Here is a 16,754-nt window from a genome sequence, read left to right on the forward strand (position 1 = left end):
AAAATATAGTAACGTACTGATACTGACCTTTATAGCCTACCATTAATGTCAGAGGTAATTCTTTCTGTTGTGAGTATTTATACTACGTGAGCGTTATCTGTGTATTATAATTATCCTAGAAAGTAGTGAAAAAAAAATCCTGATTTCTTAGATGTACAAGGTACAATTCCTTTGAGCGGAGATCAGTGAATATATGCTTCAAATGATGTAGCTTCTTCTTTCCATCTTTTAGCACTAATGTCATATATTTTTACAGTTGTCCATTGATTAAAGTCATTTGTTCAATATAAGAGCTAAGCACTGGCTTCTGGATGATTATTAGAATGGGTAGATTTGATATGAATAGAGGTCTGGAAATTAAAGACTTTTATTTCCTGACAGAAATACCAAAAATTAAAAGTACTCTGTTAAATAACTAGCAGATTTGTTACAGCAATCTGTGCTTAGCTTACAGCTGAATTTTTTGTAACAGGCATTGCAAATCATTGAATAATCAATTTCAAAATTAAATCCTGTTGGAACTAGAAGCAATTGAAATCTGTGAAACTTGAGGAGACATTTAATTCATGTCAGTGAGTAGAAAATGAGTACAAACAATTAGCTCAACACCTCCATTTCTTTTCTAACCAGAATTTCTATTTCTCTATCATCATTGGTGAAAATCATTGAGGTAATGAAAGTATAACTTAAACAAGATCAGTGCTTTTATGTTTTGTTCAACATGTAATATTTGTTTACAGATTTTGCACCATTTTTGAACAACTCAAGTAAGTGGGGAAATGGTTTTTTAAGCTAACTTTAAAGAACAGGAACACTTGAAAGCTCTATACTAACTTCATTTATCCAGCGTTTTGCTACACATGTACGTAGAATTAAATTGTTAAAATAGAATGTTATATTACAATTTTTAGTTATATTCAGCTGATGGTAATTGTATGTTACTCTGGTGTATTTTACTGTGTATTTTCATGAGATCCTACCCATCTGAGCAGTCATGGGAAGGGAGAATTAAATAGTGTTCGAATACAGGTTATTTGAAGGGAAAAAACACCCCCACCCTCCAAATAAATGCTGTGCTAATTCTAACTACTATTTTTTACTGTCTGTACAAGCTTATTTGTTGTAGCAAAACTCTGGATTCAACTTAATGTAACAGCTATTTTCCTAGCACACAAACTAACATTCAGGTGATGGTTTCTTTTTGAATAAAGAAATACACTTCCTTAGCACTGAGAAGTAGCGGTGATATTGGCTGCTTGGCATTCCCAGCTTCTAGATTTCCTCTTGTATGTAGATATGCACAGGAGTAGAAATAAGTCTTAGCAATTGCCATTGCCATGCGGAAAGCTTTCGATAGTATTAAAGCACTGATCTGCTGTGATAGATGTTCAGACAATTTGCAGAAATAGAATTAATTTTCTGCAGTTATAGTCTATGTCTCCATATAAAACATGTTTTGTCAGAGCTGCTGAATACAAGTAGCATTCAGATATTAAAATCTATTTTATTTTTCTTCTTTTTTTTATGTGGACATGAAAAAAAGTTTGAGGGGGTGATATATGTATTTTTAAGATACCGCTTTTCAACTTTAGAAATTTGTTTTTTCTTTAATGTGAATAAAAGCAATTTCAGGAGACACTTGCTAGTCTATTAGTCTTGTTCATAACTGTGAAAACACATTATTAAAAGTGATTGTCACTTTTCGTTTTATTAAATTTTAGCTCCAAAGTTAGTTTTGCTACTTAATAGACAACTGGCAAAAAGGAATTAATTTTATTCCTTTTATTCTATTCTAAGACACTGAACTGTTAATACTAATGTACTTCTATATACATGACATAGATTCATATTCAGAATTTCTCAAAGAGAGTATTGTAAACCACTAAAACAAGATCACTTCAAAAAGCTTTTGCAGGGGGAAGGTCTTAAAGGATCTCGTTCAAAAGCATATCTTATTCAAGATTGATTATGATGCTGTGTTTCTAACTGTAAGAAGGTTGATCAGTTGATGGGTTAACACAGGGAGTATTTGCTTCTCTTCAACAGGAAGTTTCTCTTTTTTCTGCAAATTTTGAAATAAATCTGCGGAACTCCATGAGAGTCCAAAAATGCATATGGAAAATGTTTACCAAAAATATGTATGAAGCTCTAAGTGGCCTCCTGTAAAAGTTTGGTCAGTGGATCTTAATGGTCTGAAGTGAACACCTTCTTAAAAAAAAAAAAGAAAGCAGCCAGAAAGTAATTCTAACACTGGAATATAGTACACAGAAATCAAGAGAGAAGGTTATTGTTGATGGCTGTTTTGTAGTAAGCAGGATATGTTAACATTTCTATTAACAAATTAGCCAGTAACAAAACTACCCTTCTGTGTTGACTGTCAAAATAAAAATCTTTCTTTAAAGGGGGTGCTTTGTATTTTTGTATCTAAAACTGGTTCTTTGCACAGTGACCTTGTTTTACAAAGAAATGGACTGAACTAGACTATTGATTGATTAATATTTCTGGTTGATAAGGAATTTTATGTAGAAACTTATACCTTCAATATTGGTTTAAAACAGAATGTGATATTTCAATCACCTTGCTTTGTCTAAATGTGCTTGAGGCCAGTGAGCAGTCTGGTATTACAGGCAGGAACAGTAGTTCAACATCAGCCTTTTTTCACCAGCATTGTTGTTGTAGTGATTAGGAGAATGCCCAGTATGTGAGATTGGATTGCTTTGAGACTTTTGGATGACTTTATATTCTGGGAGAGTCTCTCTTTGTTTTCTTTGCTGATTAATTAAGCAAATTGTAATTTTTTTGTTCTTTGGGTTTTTTTCTTTTTTTTTCTTTCTTCTTTTGTATAATAGCTCAACAGAACCCAACAACCCAGCTACAAGCCAGACAGCAGGAGATTGAAATAAACAGACAACAGCGTTACTTCCGTATTCCTTTCATCCGTCCCATGGACCAATACAAAGATCCCCAGAACAAGAAGAAGGGCTGGTGGTACGCGCATTTTGATGGGCCATGGATTGCTCGGCAAATGGAACTTCATCCTGACAAGGCACCCATTCTCCTTGTAGCTGGTTGGTATTGAAAGCAGAATTCAGATGCGGAAAAGATTCACTGTTAACATAGTTTTGAAAAGGAGGACAATGATAGAAGTTCCCCAAGTCATCTCTTGTTTTTTCATCAGTGTTTTTCAGCTTTTTTCTTTCTTGTCTGGTCAGAATTTGAGAGTTTGGGACTGGTGTTGATGGTGGCCAAATGTCACGCAAGACCATTTGGAGGCGTAACTGGTCATGTGTATTGACTTGTGCATGTACTTTAATTTAGGAAATCATGGAAAGAAGTGTGGAAGTTGGGTATAAATAGTTTGATTATTAACCATCCTCAGATTATGCACTGAATTGGAGATAGCATGAAAATAAAAAGTGGTCATAAACTTACCTGGGAAACTCCTACTCCCTGCTGTATTGGATTTGAGATAGCTTTGAAACATTACAGCAGTATGTATCAAAACATCTTGTGCATTAGAAATTTTATCTTTCTGTAAGATGGTGCTAAAAACAGACTGATGCTTTTATGCTATTTATGCTGCCTAGTATGGGAGAATGGCTTCTTAATCTTAAATATTTAAAATAAAAGCTAAATGTGGCAATGGATACTGAAAGATCTGGTAATGAAATATATCTTCACTGTCTGGAGGATAATTGAAGGAGGAAGAAAAACTAGAAAAATGCTCTGTTTACAGTTGTATTTTGAGTTTTTGTGTTTAACTTGAAAAGAGGAAAAGGCCATAATTGGTTAGCTTCACAGAACAATGCTGTAACAACAGCCAAAGTTCCTTGTCTTTCTTTTAATTATTTTTAATAGAAGTACTTATACCATCTTCTGTCTGTTTAGTGTCAAAGGCCATAACTAAAATTAGGGCGGCATTGCTATCATTAATGCCACATTCAATGGTTCACCTATTAAAAATAAGATTAAAATAACAGTGCACTCATCATTTCATCAGACTCCATGTGGGCAGTACCATTTGGTGAACATTATATGTGTTTGGTGTGGGAGGCTGACAGATTCAGAATATTGGCAAAAGGATCAAAAGTCTAATTACCTCGTCATTTTGCTGCACTTAAATTCAATAATAACAGTTCAGTGGCATATGTGAAAGAAATTCAGTGGTCATCCTGTAGTAGATTTCAGGCTAATATCTCAAGCCAGTGATCTGTTTGGTATCTCCCTTTCGTTCCCTTTTGCTTGCTTTTTAAGCACAGTTTTGTCAGTTGCAGCATCTGATATTAGTTTATTCTGAAAACATCTGTTATGTCTTTGCTCTGCGTGTAAAAATCTCTGTCTGAAGCCTGTTTTCCTCATAAGCTCTGAAATCTAACGAACTACAGCTTGAGAGAGGAAACAAAGCAAAGAGGTAATCTTTGTTAATGGCACCTTTAAATAATGTAAAAGCCTTATATAGATTTCTTTTTTTTTTCCCCCCTAACCATTTTAGGTAAGGATGATATAGAGATGTGTGAGCTTAATCTTGAAGAGACTGGCTTAACTCGAAAGCGAGGTGCTGAAATTTTGCCGAGACAGTTTGAAGAGATTTGGGAGCGCTGTGGAGGTATCCAGTATCTTCAGAATGCAATTGAAAGCAGACAAGCTCGTCCTACCTATGCTACGGCCATGCTGCAGAATCTATTGAAATAGTCATTTTCTGCAGCAGCTTTAGCGATGTGAACCCTTCCTTGCCTGTGATACAAAGGGAAGAGTTTCTCTGTGCAACAGAGGATGTAAACGTTCTATAATCGTATTAGAGATGTTTAATATAAAGTGAACAGATTTTATTAATCATGTGGCTTGTTAATTTGTACTTCATGATGTTTAATTTGTGTAGTGAGCTTACTAGTTACGTGGATCTTGAAGAAATTTCAGTCAGTGCAGTTTGTCGTATTCTGTTTATAAGTTGCATTGTCTTTAAAAGTTCCTGTTATAACTCTACCGCTTGTAAGTAACCTCGCTGTACTTTGGGTACATAGTACAAAGAACTGCATTGCAACCACCTTTTTAAAAAATCCCTCTTTAACACACTGTATAGCTGACTTTAAGTGGTGGCCTAGTAAAGAGGATACATTGTATCTCATAACTGAAATTGTGAGGCCTTAGCTTTGACTTCTGTTCCTGAGAAGTTGGAGTATACTTTTGTATAATCTGAGACATATTATGTCCTGATTTGAAAACTGCTTAATGTCTGTATTTATTGACTTTTTCAGAAACTGATGGGAAATCCTGTTAGAGATTCATGAATTCCTACCTAAATGCATCCTCTGTCTTGGTTAAAGATAAATGGTTTTCTGTACATTCTGGGAAGAGCATTCATATATGTCAATACATGTAATATTGGAGGTACTCAAAGAATGTACTGCTCATTAGGGCTTATACCACTTTTCTCTTAGGGATTTTTTTTTTTTTTTGAAGTACAGATTTCCATTAGACTATTCTTTTGTTTTTGACCAAATTTCCATGAGGAATTCTTGGATGGTTCATTTATCCAGGTAGTGTAATTTAAATGTATTATGCAGAATTGTCCAAGGTTTGTATCTGGAGGCATATAAGATTAAGGATAGCATAAGGGAAATATGTTTAGTTTTTTGGTGATAGCATAACAACTGAATGTTGAGGTCTGAGCCTCAACCATCCTTTTTATTTTAATTCTAATGAGATGCGCAAGGTCTGTAACTTCTGTTAGACTGTATAAAAATCTGGCCAATAACATAATGCACCGTCTAAATGCTTTATGCTGATTGAAGTAGCTACAGTTTTTAGTATACTGCAATATCACAGTGATTCAGATGTTGATCTTTATCTGATATCCTCTGTCAAGTTTCATAGCTTGTAACAGTTCCCTTATTTAGCAATAAGAGTTTTTGTGGATAGGAATTACTGATTTCATACAGTTTTTAAGACACATTTTATTCACTTACTTGGGTGTTTCACAATGCTGGCCATATTTCAACAAATTAAATGTGATAGTTATTATCTCTCCAATAGGATTGAAATATAAAATAAGTAGCTTGATGTCCAATTAATTATTCAACCTGATTATAAAACAAAGTTTGGCTCTACAGAGTTACAAAGTTTGCTCACACTAACTCATTTCCTCTCAGTTTACTAAGTTTGAAACCTTTTGGAAACTTCAGTTTTTGAATACATACATATGCTTTATTATTAGTTTTCAGGAGGTACAGTTCTGTAAAAGCTGTTGATGCATATGTTGTTGCTGACCTTAGATTGTGCCTGCATGCCACAGTCTGCCTGTTGTTATAAATGCACTCCCTGCTGTAATATATATGAAGATATTTGAGTAATGCACTAACTCTGTATAAATTTGCTACATCAGGGAATTGCAGCTTTCCTGAACTTTTTATTTTCAAAGTCAGTATCACTGCATAGACAGCCTGCTTTTTTGATCATGTGATTGCAGCCTGCATTTTCATTGTAACCCACACAAATTCTTCACTGAAGCAATAATCTTTGGCTGTAAGATGAAAGATGAGTGTGTCAGGCTGCTGGCTAGCAAGTCGCGTACAAACTTGTACAATGTTGCATGGGTTTAAAGGTACTACTTCTGCAGCTTAATTACTGGTTTCTTGTGTCACTGAATTGGAACCAAAGTCTTGGAACTTCCAGACTCTATAAATTTTTAAATATTAGCACTGCAAGAAACTATGGCCATATACGTTGGACATGAGGAAGAAAATCACTGAATTGATAGGGCTGAGGAGCCTCACCCCATGTTTCTCTCTTACCTGTTCTTGGCTTACTGTGTTCAGTCACATAAGATCTGTTATGTACACTTGTGGAGAACCTACAAAAAAAATCCAGTCTGTTCCTTTTATTATGCCAGTATTTCCTTGATGCAGGCTCTTTCTTGATAGTAAGTTATCAACAGATAGGCATCGAGAGGAAACTTTCCTTTGTTTTACAGAATGGTGCATATAGAGTTTATTTGTTAACTGAATGACTGACAAATATGTGTAATCAGGAAAATAATTTTGACATTGAAATAGTGAAAGAGGAACTGGTGGCTGGACGTTCGCACATGAGATATTTCCCACCTCTCTGCATTACTGCTGGCTGGACGTTCGCACATGAGATATTTCCCACCTCTCTGCATTGCTGTAGCAGTATGCCTGAGGCAAGCAGAAGATTCTTTCCAAAAATCGGGGTGTTCTAGTTTGTGCGGTAGTATGCATTTTTCCTATCCATTAAAAGCAGCCTCTTCTTTTAGCGTTGCTGATGGCTGATCTTTTCGTGCAATATAGTTTTCAGTTCATTTCAGAATTATTTTTTTATGTGAGGCAATATTCAGCTGCTTACAGAGTCTCCACTGTCCCATCTGCTGCATCAGATAGTGTGATGCTGTTGGTTGAGTTAAAAAAAAAAAAAAAAAAAAAAAAAAAAAAATTGGCCTGAGCCTGTAGGATTGTAGTGTTAGCTAATGCCCTACTGAGCTATAGTTATAGAGAGAAATATAATTTTGTTTTTTAAAGTGAAATGATGAGGTAGATGTCTTGGTTTGGTTCTGTGTGTTTGATTTTAAAAACAACATTTCTTCCTGCTTCTCAGTGAAGCTGTCCAGTGTAGTTGAGATCTTCTGCATAAAACACTCCAGAAAAGAGAGGAAGAGAATTGCCGTGCTAGGCTACGTTCCTGAGTAGGTGACCTAAGAATATAAATATTCTAGATTCCTAGATAAATCTAGATTCTAGATTTAATGACCGTAAGGTCATTAAATACATGTCTTTCATCCACTGATGAGATTGTTTTTCTTTTCTAGTTGAATCCTTTGGGGGGTTTTTTCCAAAATATTTTTAAAGTATTTAAATGACCTCCTAATAATGTACTGAAAATTAAAAAAGCAATAAATAAATACATTCCATGTTGAAATCTCTGTTGCATATCTCTTAGCATTTTGTCTTTAAGGATTTAAAGTGTCATAAGAGTTTATTAAGTTATGGGAAGGGTAGGGAAATGTTTATGCTAGAACTGTCTGCTGCCTTTCTGTCAGATGTTTATGGTGCTTAAGGCTACTCTAGGGAAGATTTTATCTGTAGTTTCTAAGGTAAATGTCCCTCTGAAATAACATTCTGATATTAAGAAATTCTAGCTTAGTCTCATATCTCAGGATTTATTTTAAAAAAATTGTTTTTACTTTTATTACTTTTTTAGTATCACTTCACCATGAGACTTTTTTGCTATCCAGCATATTTATCATCTGCTGTGCTGTTTACTGTTTCTTTCATTTTGGATTATGACAATCTGACTAGTGAAACTGCTTACGATGCTTGGCATTTATAAGCTGCAAGAATTTTTTTTTTCTTTGAAAAATGTGTTAGTCATGAACCTTTGCTGTTTTAAGGGCCAAATCAGAGTGGTATTTTTTTCAAATTTAAGATGATTGAAGAAATTCGGACTTAGATATCTAGTAGCTGTAGTTCTGTGTCATTTTCTTTATGATCTTTATTTCCTATGTTAAACTGTGGTTTAACACCAACTTTAAGACAGTGGGCTTTTTAGTGTGAGATTAAATACCAATTCAATAATCTGTGAAATTTTCAAGTAAATGGTTTTATTATATTTTATTGAAATACAAAAGGCTTACATCCAGCAAATATATTTGGTAATTAATAGTTGGGCATGATAAATAGTCATGAATAATCATTATTAAAATACACATTTAAAAATTATCTTTTTTATCTAATGCAAACTGCTATTAATTAAAATATGCTAAACACATACAAAATAAACAGTTGTAAGGGAAATGATGGAATGCTTGCAGCACTCTTAACTTACATGAGCAATTGTAAAAAGCTGTCATTTGTTGGCAGGGATGACTTTCAGTGCTCTGCAAGGAGTGTTTTTAAAGTGAGGTTCTACTCTGAAGTGTTATTACGTAAGACTGCACCTTCAGTTTCTGGTTTTTTTTCATATTTATATTTTATTTTTATATTTTCAAGTTAAATATATCAAAAATATTTCAGCTGTGGAAACTCAACCTTGGTTTCTTGGTGAATTTCATTTGTACACATTTGCCAGTTCTGTTGGTTCTGCAGGCAAACCTGTTTGTGCAATTAACTGTCTGGAATTCAGTAACAGTTCTCTAGAGGGTAGATGATAAGGTAGACTAAAGTTCAGTCTTTGCTGTGCTAATTGTGTGGGGCTAGCTGTTAAAAACAAAAGAGACTTGTCACTGAGATCAGCTACTATCCCGAATACACACAAGGTTCAGATCTGCATGAGGAGGTGTCAACCAGTATAGTCATGAACTTCACAGAACCTCACTTTGAACTGTAAGTACAACCTCTGGTACGCACCAAGCAGCAAGCAGTACCTGAAGGTTACACAGCACTGGTGCAACATATATATGCTCATGAAAAAGATGTTCAAGGAAAAGTCATGCTCATGCTTGAATCTGGATTGTGGATCCACTGAGCACAAATTGCTAAGCCTATAAAATACTTAATGGCTGCTGATTGTCTGCTGAGATCTCTTCTACAAAAAATAATCATAGCTTCTTGAAATTATTTGCATGTATGCTGAGTTTTAAGTGTGCCTGCCTCTGTGTGAATATGTAATTGACTTGCTGCTGGGAGGGTGGTTGTGAATATAAATCTCATATCCTTAGACAAATGAAAATTGCAGACATTTTGCCTCTGCGAAAAGTGTGAAGTCTTTGGATAAGAGAGTTTATCACCAGAAATTAAGCAGTGAAGTGTGTGTGTGTGTGTGGGGGGGGTGTATATATACACGCATGCATGCAAACACAGTGTTAACAGGAAATTAAGAGTGATATTCAGAGAAGCCATTTAAAAACACTCACTCACTGACTCACTCACAAAAACCCCAACCGATTTGTGGTTTGTAATGTGAGTTTTGTAAGGTGAGAATGAAAAAGTTCCCAAACGCTTTTTAATGTGGCCTTTGGTCATAAAAAAGATCCTTGCTAATGACAGCTCTTGTTTTAATGTTTGCCACTTACACTGCTTTAGTGAGTGTAGAAATGTTAATAAAATGATGTAGAACTGCTTTAAAGTTTATTCTACATGTTTACCAGATTGTTTGTGACATACAAGATTGCAAACAATGTCACTTTTCAGCAAGATCCGTTTCTAGCACTAGGCTCTTAAATAAAAATACAATTAAAATATGTAAGCACTATATGCTTAATGCGTGCATCTTAACACTGGTAACTTCTTAACAGGAAAATTTGAGACATGGTCAAATAGGTGTTCGTTTTTCTTTAATGAAACAATGTGTTTCATATACACTGATTTTATCTCTAAAATGGTGAATCTGTAGTAATCCTTGAATTTTCTCAGGCATAATGTAACCTGAAGGTCCAGTCTTGAATAATGCAGGCATCCTTTTTTTGAACACCTGCAAGAGAAACTCTCATAAGACATTTAAAAAGCATTTTTGCATTTGAAAATGTGTTACTAATCTGCTGTTAATAGGCAAGATCTCACTGTTGGGCTAATTTCCAGTTCATTCTAAGGAAAACTTGAGTTAATTCTACTTTTGAAGCTATTTTACATACCTACTTTTACACAAGTCATTGAGTTTACAGTAGAATTATTTTTCCTCACTGGTGTAACAATGCTGTGTTTCTATACAAAATAACAAGTATCACCTATTTCATCATAATTTGAAGGGCCTATTTTTGACTATAAAATAATTAGAATGCAGTGTGCCACTCTAACACACACATTTGTAAAGCTGAACTGAGAAGACAGCACTTCCACCTCTGAATGCTCTTTTAGGTCATCTTTCCCCTGTGACTGTAGGCTAAATCTCTGATATTGGTGGGGAGCTCAAATAGGCTAACTTGTATTTGTTGCCCTATCTCTTTAGTCCAAAATAGGGTTTGCTTGATGCCCAGTGCCTGGCATGAATATGAAAGAAACTGTAGTCTCTTCTTTTTCTTCTCAAATTTAATTCCAGTCATCTTTCCTGGTGGCTGAGAGTCACTTTTTCAGATGATGTTACTTGGCAGTTACTGGTCTTGATGAGCAGAGAATGACATTTCATACATTTATGATGGGGAACCTATAAAGACTTTCAGGCTTCAGCTGAACTACATCAAATGAAGCACCAGCATCATGAAACAGATTATTCTACCATTTTCTTGTCCAGTGCTTCATTTACATTACTTTCAGGATGTTTTAGGTCAAATACTTCTGGGTCCTATGAGGTTGCATCTAAGTTTGTTACAACATCTCTCTGGTATCTTTCACAGCACAGGTGTCTTCTGCAAGGTTAGAAAAGTTTGTGAAGACCCTTTAGGTGAGATCCTTTCTCTCTTCAAGGGTAAAATTCATAACTGAACCTTGACAGATAAGGTCTTGATAAAGAAGACTGTTCATCGTAAATGTCATTTGCAAGCACAAATAGATGACACATAGAATAGCATCCAGTAGATGAACTGAAAAAAACAGATTTTTCAGACAACTTGTCATTAAGATCCTTGCACCTGAAAGTAGTGTGTTTTCTTTTTCAGCACCCCTTTCCTTGAATAGGGGATGTACAGCAGTCACTGAAGGGACAGTGTTGGTAAAATAGTTAAAAAAAAAAAAAAAAAAAAAAAAAAAAAAAGATTTCCTTTCTCTCCTGTTACTACCTGACAAATATTGCATTTTGAATGAGCTGTCTTCAACTCGGCATCTCGAAAGAGCAGAAAGCACATGTGTAGATGACTTCAGCAGAGAATCAGAGCAACAGGATCATTTGCAGAGAACTTTAACTTGCATGACTTTCGACTGTAGTAAGCCATCTAGATGTGGGCTTGTTTGCCTTATGTCTCAGTCTAAATCTGCCTGAACGTGTGAATTCTAGCTCATTGTCATGTACTGCTTTGGCTCAAAGAAAGAGACTTGCATGATTGTTTTATTCCTCTATTATACTACTTGCTGAGCAAGATACAAAACATTTCCAGAGACCTAATCCTGTAGAGCAGTAGCTGTGGTTTTCAGCTGTTCACAACAATGCGTGCTTTCAACTGAGCTTAGAAAGGAGGAAGAGCAAGTTCTTCCCATGGACCTGAAACATGCTTTCTGTTAATTCTGGGATGACTCACTGGGTACATTTTTTTTTCTGAGGTACTACTTGGAATCCATGTAGTGACCCTATAACTGAAAATGGAAACATTTTTCATGCTTAGGAAAGGATTAGAAGTTCTTTTAGTTTCTATGGGAATTTTATGTTTATTTTCATATATACTTTTATAAAATCAGAGTTATACTTACTGTAGTTAAGGTGTCCTAAAGAGTAAGGTGTTGTTATGCATTGGAAAAAATCAAAATCATTTTAAATATCTGGGCTGGAATTTTCAAATCGGCTTAGGATTTCCAGATATCCAACTCCTCCTGAAAATTCAAGTGCCATAAAAATCCTGGCCCAAAAGAAGTTTTCCAGATTATGAAATGGAAATGTTGCTCTTAATTTCAGCATTTCCTTAACTATATCTTGTTAAGAGCTTTGTCAGTACACTTTTGGCAGTTAAATAGAGCCCACACACTTCTTCTAAGATGGCTGTAACAAAATGCTGCGTTCTAGGACTTAAAAACAATTGCAGATGTTAGTGCTTTTATTAGGAGAGAAGCCAATTCGTTCTCAAGCTCTCCTGAACAGCTCGTCCTTGTTGACTTGTAGATCTTTTCATTGTGTTCCAGGCCCCCTTCTTGTCAGTTCAGCCTAAACTTTCCCCTAAAGTACCCAAAGAGACCAGATCTGGGTAAGAATCTTCTGTGTCAAGATCAGTGAAAATAAATTGTTCTCTATGGTATAATATTACCTGTTTCCTTATTTACCTAAGCATGGCTGTACTGGCTCAAGCCAAAGATTTTGTTGCACAGTATCCTGTCTCCAATAGTATATACCTAGAGGTAGGGCAGTCCTGTAGGGATACGGTACTAACAGCTATAGTAAACCCTTTTTGTTCCTAACCAGGCTATGATTCAGAACAATGCAAATGGCAAGATAACAGCTTTTTGTCCATCTTTTGAGGGAGCACGCTCAAGTACATCAGAACATAGAGACAGTCTGGCAATTTTAGAGAAATTCTTGATTCAGCTTTTCTCCCCCTCCCTGGCCTTTTTTTTTCCACCCCCCCCAAAGTACAAGACGTATCCCATACTTGAAACAACATGTTTAAGATATGAGCATTATACAATATTCTGTTCAAATTGGAATTCCTACTTGTTCAAATACTATGTAGTTTAAGCAGACAGCTTCTCGTTTTTAAATGATGTTATTCCTATTAGAACTTTCCCTTTGGTTTGCTTTTTAAGTTTCATTTTCATTATTTTAGATATGAATAGGGTGAATATTTATTATACAAATATGACTATGATGAAATAGAACTTTGCATAAAAGCATTTCAGAATGCATTATCATTGTCATAGCAAGCATCGAAACAAAAGATCTTCAACAGAAGAAAGAAAACGAATTCAGCTGTAAATGGAGTATGGAACTAGTACAAAGAGAGGCTTTGTGGTAATATCTACAACATAGGAAACTCAATAGAACTTGAAAGCTCTTGAAAATAGTCACAAACCTTGCTTTTGTCTGGCTGATGCTCGAATTGCAGAATTTCAGAGACTAACTTGTTAGTCTTGGCTTTGTAAACTCGTCTGGTAACCTACAAGAGTTCGAAGAAAAAGAAAAAAAAGATGCACAAGATTAGTTATTTCACTATATCACCAAAAACACTCTGATAGTTTGGACCGCCAAAGCCATGCAAAAGAGCTGTAACAGAGGCAGTTCTACAATTCTGTTAGGAAACCTACACAGCAGCAAATGTAAAAAGTAAATATATGAATTAGTATTTTTCGTTCTGAAATTGCAAAGCAAGAGGTTAGAGACAAACTTGATTTAGTTGTAGAGTTAATACATGAAAATGGACCTGTTATTTGAGATGGGGCTGTTTGTTGAGGGACAAGGAAAGGATTTACATGCATTTTACCTCCACGCTGCATTGTATTTTCAAATGTGTGTAATGCTCCTTGATCAATGATCTCTGAAGAACTGACACAAGCACTTACGCTACAAGCCGTGTGACAAAAGCTAGTTATGGGTTCATCATGTTCAAAAGCAGGATTAACTCTTACAGCATTTTCTGAATTGCAGCTGTTGGAAGTAGGACTTCTACAACGCAGAACATTTTTGTTTATGTAAGACTTTAAATTACAAAGGAAAAAAAGGAACATTTCAAAATGTGAAGAAAAAGATCATGAGCAGCTTACTCCAAATTAGAGTTTCTTTTGCATTTTCTTCTTAACTTAAAAATTAAAATGATGAAAAGAAAAACAAGGCTTAGTAAGCCAAGAATAACAGGTTTAAAAATGAAGGGTTGTATGGGTTCTGGAGCAAATTTTGCACAGCGCTCTCCTTGGTAAAACTTGTGTCTGCGTACAGGGCATCTAAAATATGGAGAGGAAGAGAGAAATATACAGAACTTCAGGGCAGAAAATACACAGTACCTCAACTGAAAATAAAGGAAAATCTGTAATTAAATATAAGCACAGTATTCCCAATATAATTAAATGTCATATGACTGTATGAAATGATATGATTGATAATACAAGAAAGAAAGTATTCTTAGATTCATGAGTGTTACTATAAAACAGCAAGACCCTAATATATTCTTTCCCCACCTCCAAATTTTAAGTAAATTAGGCATCTGGAACAATTCTGACTAATTCCTAGCCCCACAACAAAGTTGAAATAATGTTTGTGTTCTAGCGCCCTAGAAATTCAGAGGTGTTTTGGACTAATCTGTAAATGCAATGTCTTTGACACCTGTTCTGTTTAACCTGAGAAGCAAGATCTAAAATATGAGTTCTACTAAGAATAGCTCCCCTTAAGGCAAGGGAGAAGACTGCATATTATGTATGAGAACACAGGGTTTCAAATTAGTGAGAGTGAATAATAGTGTGGTTCTGACTAAATTCACAAACAAAACAAGTGCTTGACTAAAGCAAATGCTTCCACTGTAGGTTATAATTTACTTTATGCAGACCGCACAAGTTTGTGTAAGTTGTCAGGCTGAGACTGATGCTAAATTATTGTAATTTGATATAATTCACAAAGTTTCACTTACTACTTTAAACACTTTTATCCCTGCTATGTCCATGGCCTGCCTGTAAGATAAACCATTCTAGAGATGGCATTCAGGACCTCCCAAATGATGGTTCGGTAATTACCGTACATTGTCTAAGCCAGGCATCTCTGAAATGGGAAGGTGTTATTTGTCCTTAGTGTCCTCATCTTGGAACAGTAGTCCCCTTTGAAGGTATGAAATATGAACAGGTACCCTTTGAAGTTTTTAACAGGCCCCCTTTAGATCACAGACTAATTACTGGTACTAAGTACTGACGCTGCACTACTGTGACTGTGAAAATCAGGAATTCAACAGTAACTTTGGTGAATTCAATATGATTTTCCAGTATCTTTTCTATGATGCCTGCTGCAAAAAATAAATTATGGCAGTTATGTTGTTATAGTGAAATTATCATATGCAGAACTTGTTCAGTAGTCTTGTTGTTTGATATTAATCCTAAATACTTTAAAAGATATATCATTAATCTACTAAAGTTTGTATTAAGAGAGAAAGAGCTGAGAATGAGCAAGTATAAGGATTATATAATTGTCGCTTGCTTACACACTTGGGCAGTCAACTACCGTGTGCCAGTCTGGCATACACAGTTCTACATGGGCTCTGGGCAGTCTAGTCTTAAAATGAAATGACTCTTGATGTTTTTACAGAAGAATTAATGTATTCAGGTACTATGGCAGTACTTAATATTGGCTTAATGTCACTCCATGTAAAAATCCTTATGGAGTCTGTTTGCAGTTAGCAGCAGCTCCTAGTCCTCAATTCTTTCCTAGAAAGCTCTGAAACCTGCAAGCAGTCTCAGCCTTTATGTGCTTTACTGGCTGGCCTGGAGTCATACATGTTCATAGCTGTGCTTAAAAGAATACAGATTTCCTTTTTAGTTAAACTCAGAAAAACTTAATTTCTTAAAACTGTACTATTTAATCACTAGCAAAAATGTGAAGGTGTTATAATTTTATTTTTCCAAAATGTATCTGGTAATCTAAAAGGAATGCATGACTGCCATGCCATCTCTGCCAATGACACTGAATTTCTAATACATCTCTAATGAATCTTTAATAAATAACAAGATCACGATGGTCTATGCATATTAATAGGCCAAAGTTGATTTGTAGTGAAGCTGTTTGTGCTGAGGCAGGGTATAGCAATGTAGTCTAAAGTGTCTGATTAGATTATAGACTTCTTGGCTTGTTAGCAGATAGTTTGTGCTGTTTAAAAGTATACGCTCAGCACTGCTTCTTCACGCAACAGACATTTCAGGGGATCCGTTAACAGAATTCGTGTTAAATGTCAGTTATTTACCTGCAGACAGCTCCTTTTCCTGGAACTAACTCACATTTCCCACCATTGATGCAAAGATGCGGTTCCATCTCGCACAGGCTCCGACAGGGTAGTCCGTCCTGGCTTGCATAACCAGGTTTACAAAGGCAGTCAGCCTCTTTTGTCCACTCGTTCATTATGCATTCTGAAAACTCGTCACAGGCCATGAATTTGCATGGGTCTGCCTGATCAGCTGTAAAGGATGGATAAATCATTAATTGATGCGTTGATGCATTACCCCAAAGTATTTGGCAGGCTTTCTGGCAGCTGGAGAGAG

General features: G+C 35.5%; 2 protein-coding genes across 7 annotated transcripts in view; one reads left to right on the forward strand and one right to left on the reverse strand.

Moving 5' to 3' along the window:
* Positions 1-7,936, forward strand: part of MYO6 (myosin VI) — a 116,521-nt gene extending 108,585 nt beyond the window's left edge. For 4 of the 6 annotated variants that reach the window (XM_064508685.1, XM_064508688.1, XM_064508687.1 and 1 more), the window contains 3 exons: positions 741-767; positions 2,850-3,068; positions 4,493-7,936. In XM_064508685.1, the coding sequence (XP_064364755.1) occupies positions 741-767; positions 2,850-3,068; positions 4,493-4,692 (446 nt within the window). In that variant the 3' untranslated portion in view covers positions 4,693-7,936. The remainder of the gene's footprint in view (positions 1-740; positions 768-2,849; positions 3,069-4,492) is intronic. The other 2 variants (XM_064508686.1, XM_064508690.1) reach the window with 1 other exon arrangement.
* A 658-nt stretch (positions 7,937-8,594) lies between these two features.
* Positions 8,595-16,754, reverse strand: part of IMPG1 (interphotoreceptor matrix proteoglycan 1) — a 63,873-nt gene continuing 55,713 nt past the window's right edge. The window contains exons 15-17 of the mRNA XM_026102290.1: positions 16,460-16,670; positions 13,598-13,681; positions 8,595-10,422 (exon numbers count right to left, since the gene is read on the reverse strand). Of these exons, the coding sequence (XP_025958075.1) occupies positions 13,642-13,681; positions 16,460-16,670 (251 nt within the window). The 3' untranslated portion in view covers positions 8,595-10,422; positions 13,598-13,641. The remainder of the gene's footprint in view (positions 10,423-13,597; positions 13,682-16,459; positions 16,671-16,754) is intronic.

The sequence above is a fragment of the Dromaius novaehollandiae genome, chromosome 3 (assembly GCF_036370855.1).
Source record: "Dromaius novaehollandiae isolate bDroNov1 chromosome 3, bDroNov1.hap1, whole genome shotgun sequence".
NCBI classification, from domain to species: Eukaryota; Metazoa; Chordata; class Aves; order Casuariiformes; family Dromaiidae; genus Dromaius; species Dromaius novaehollandiae.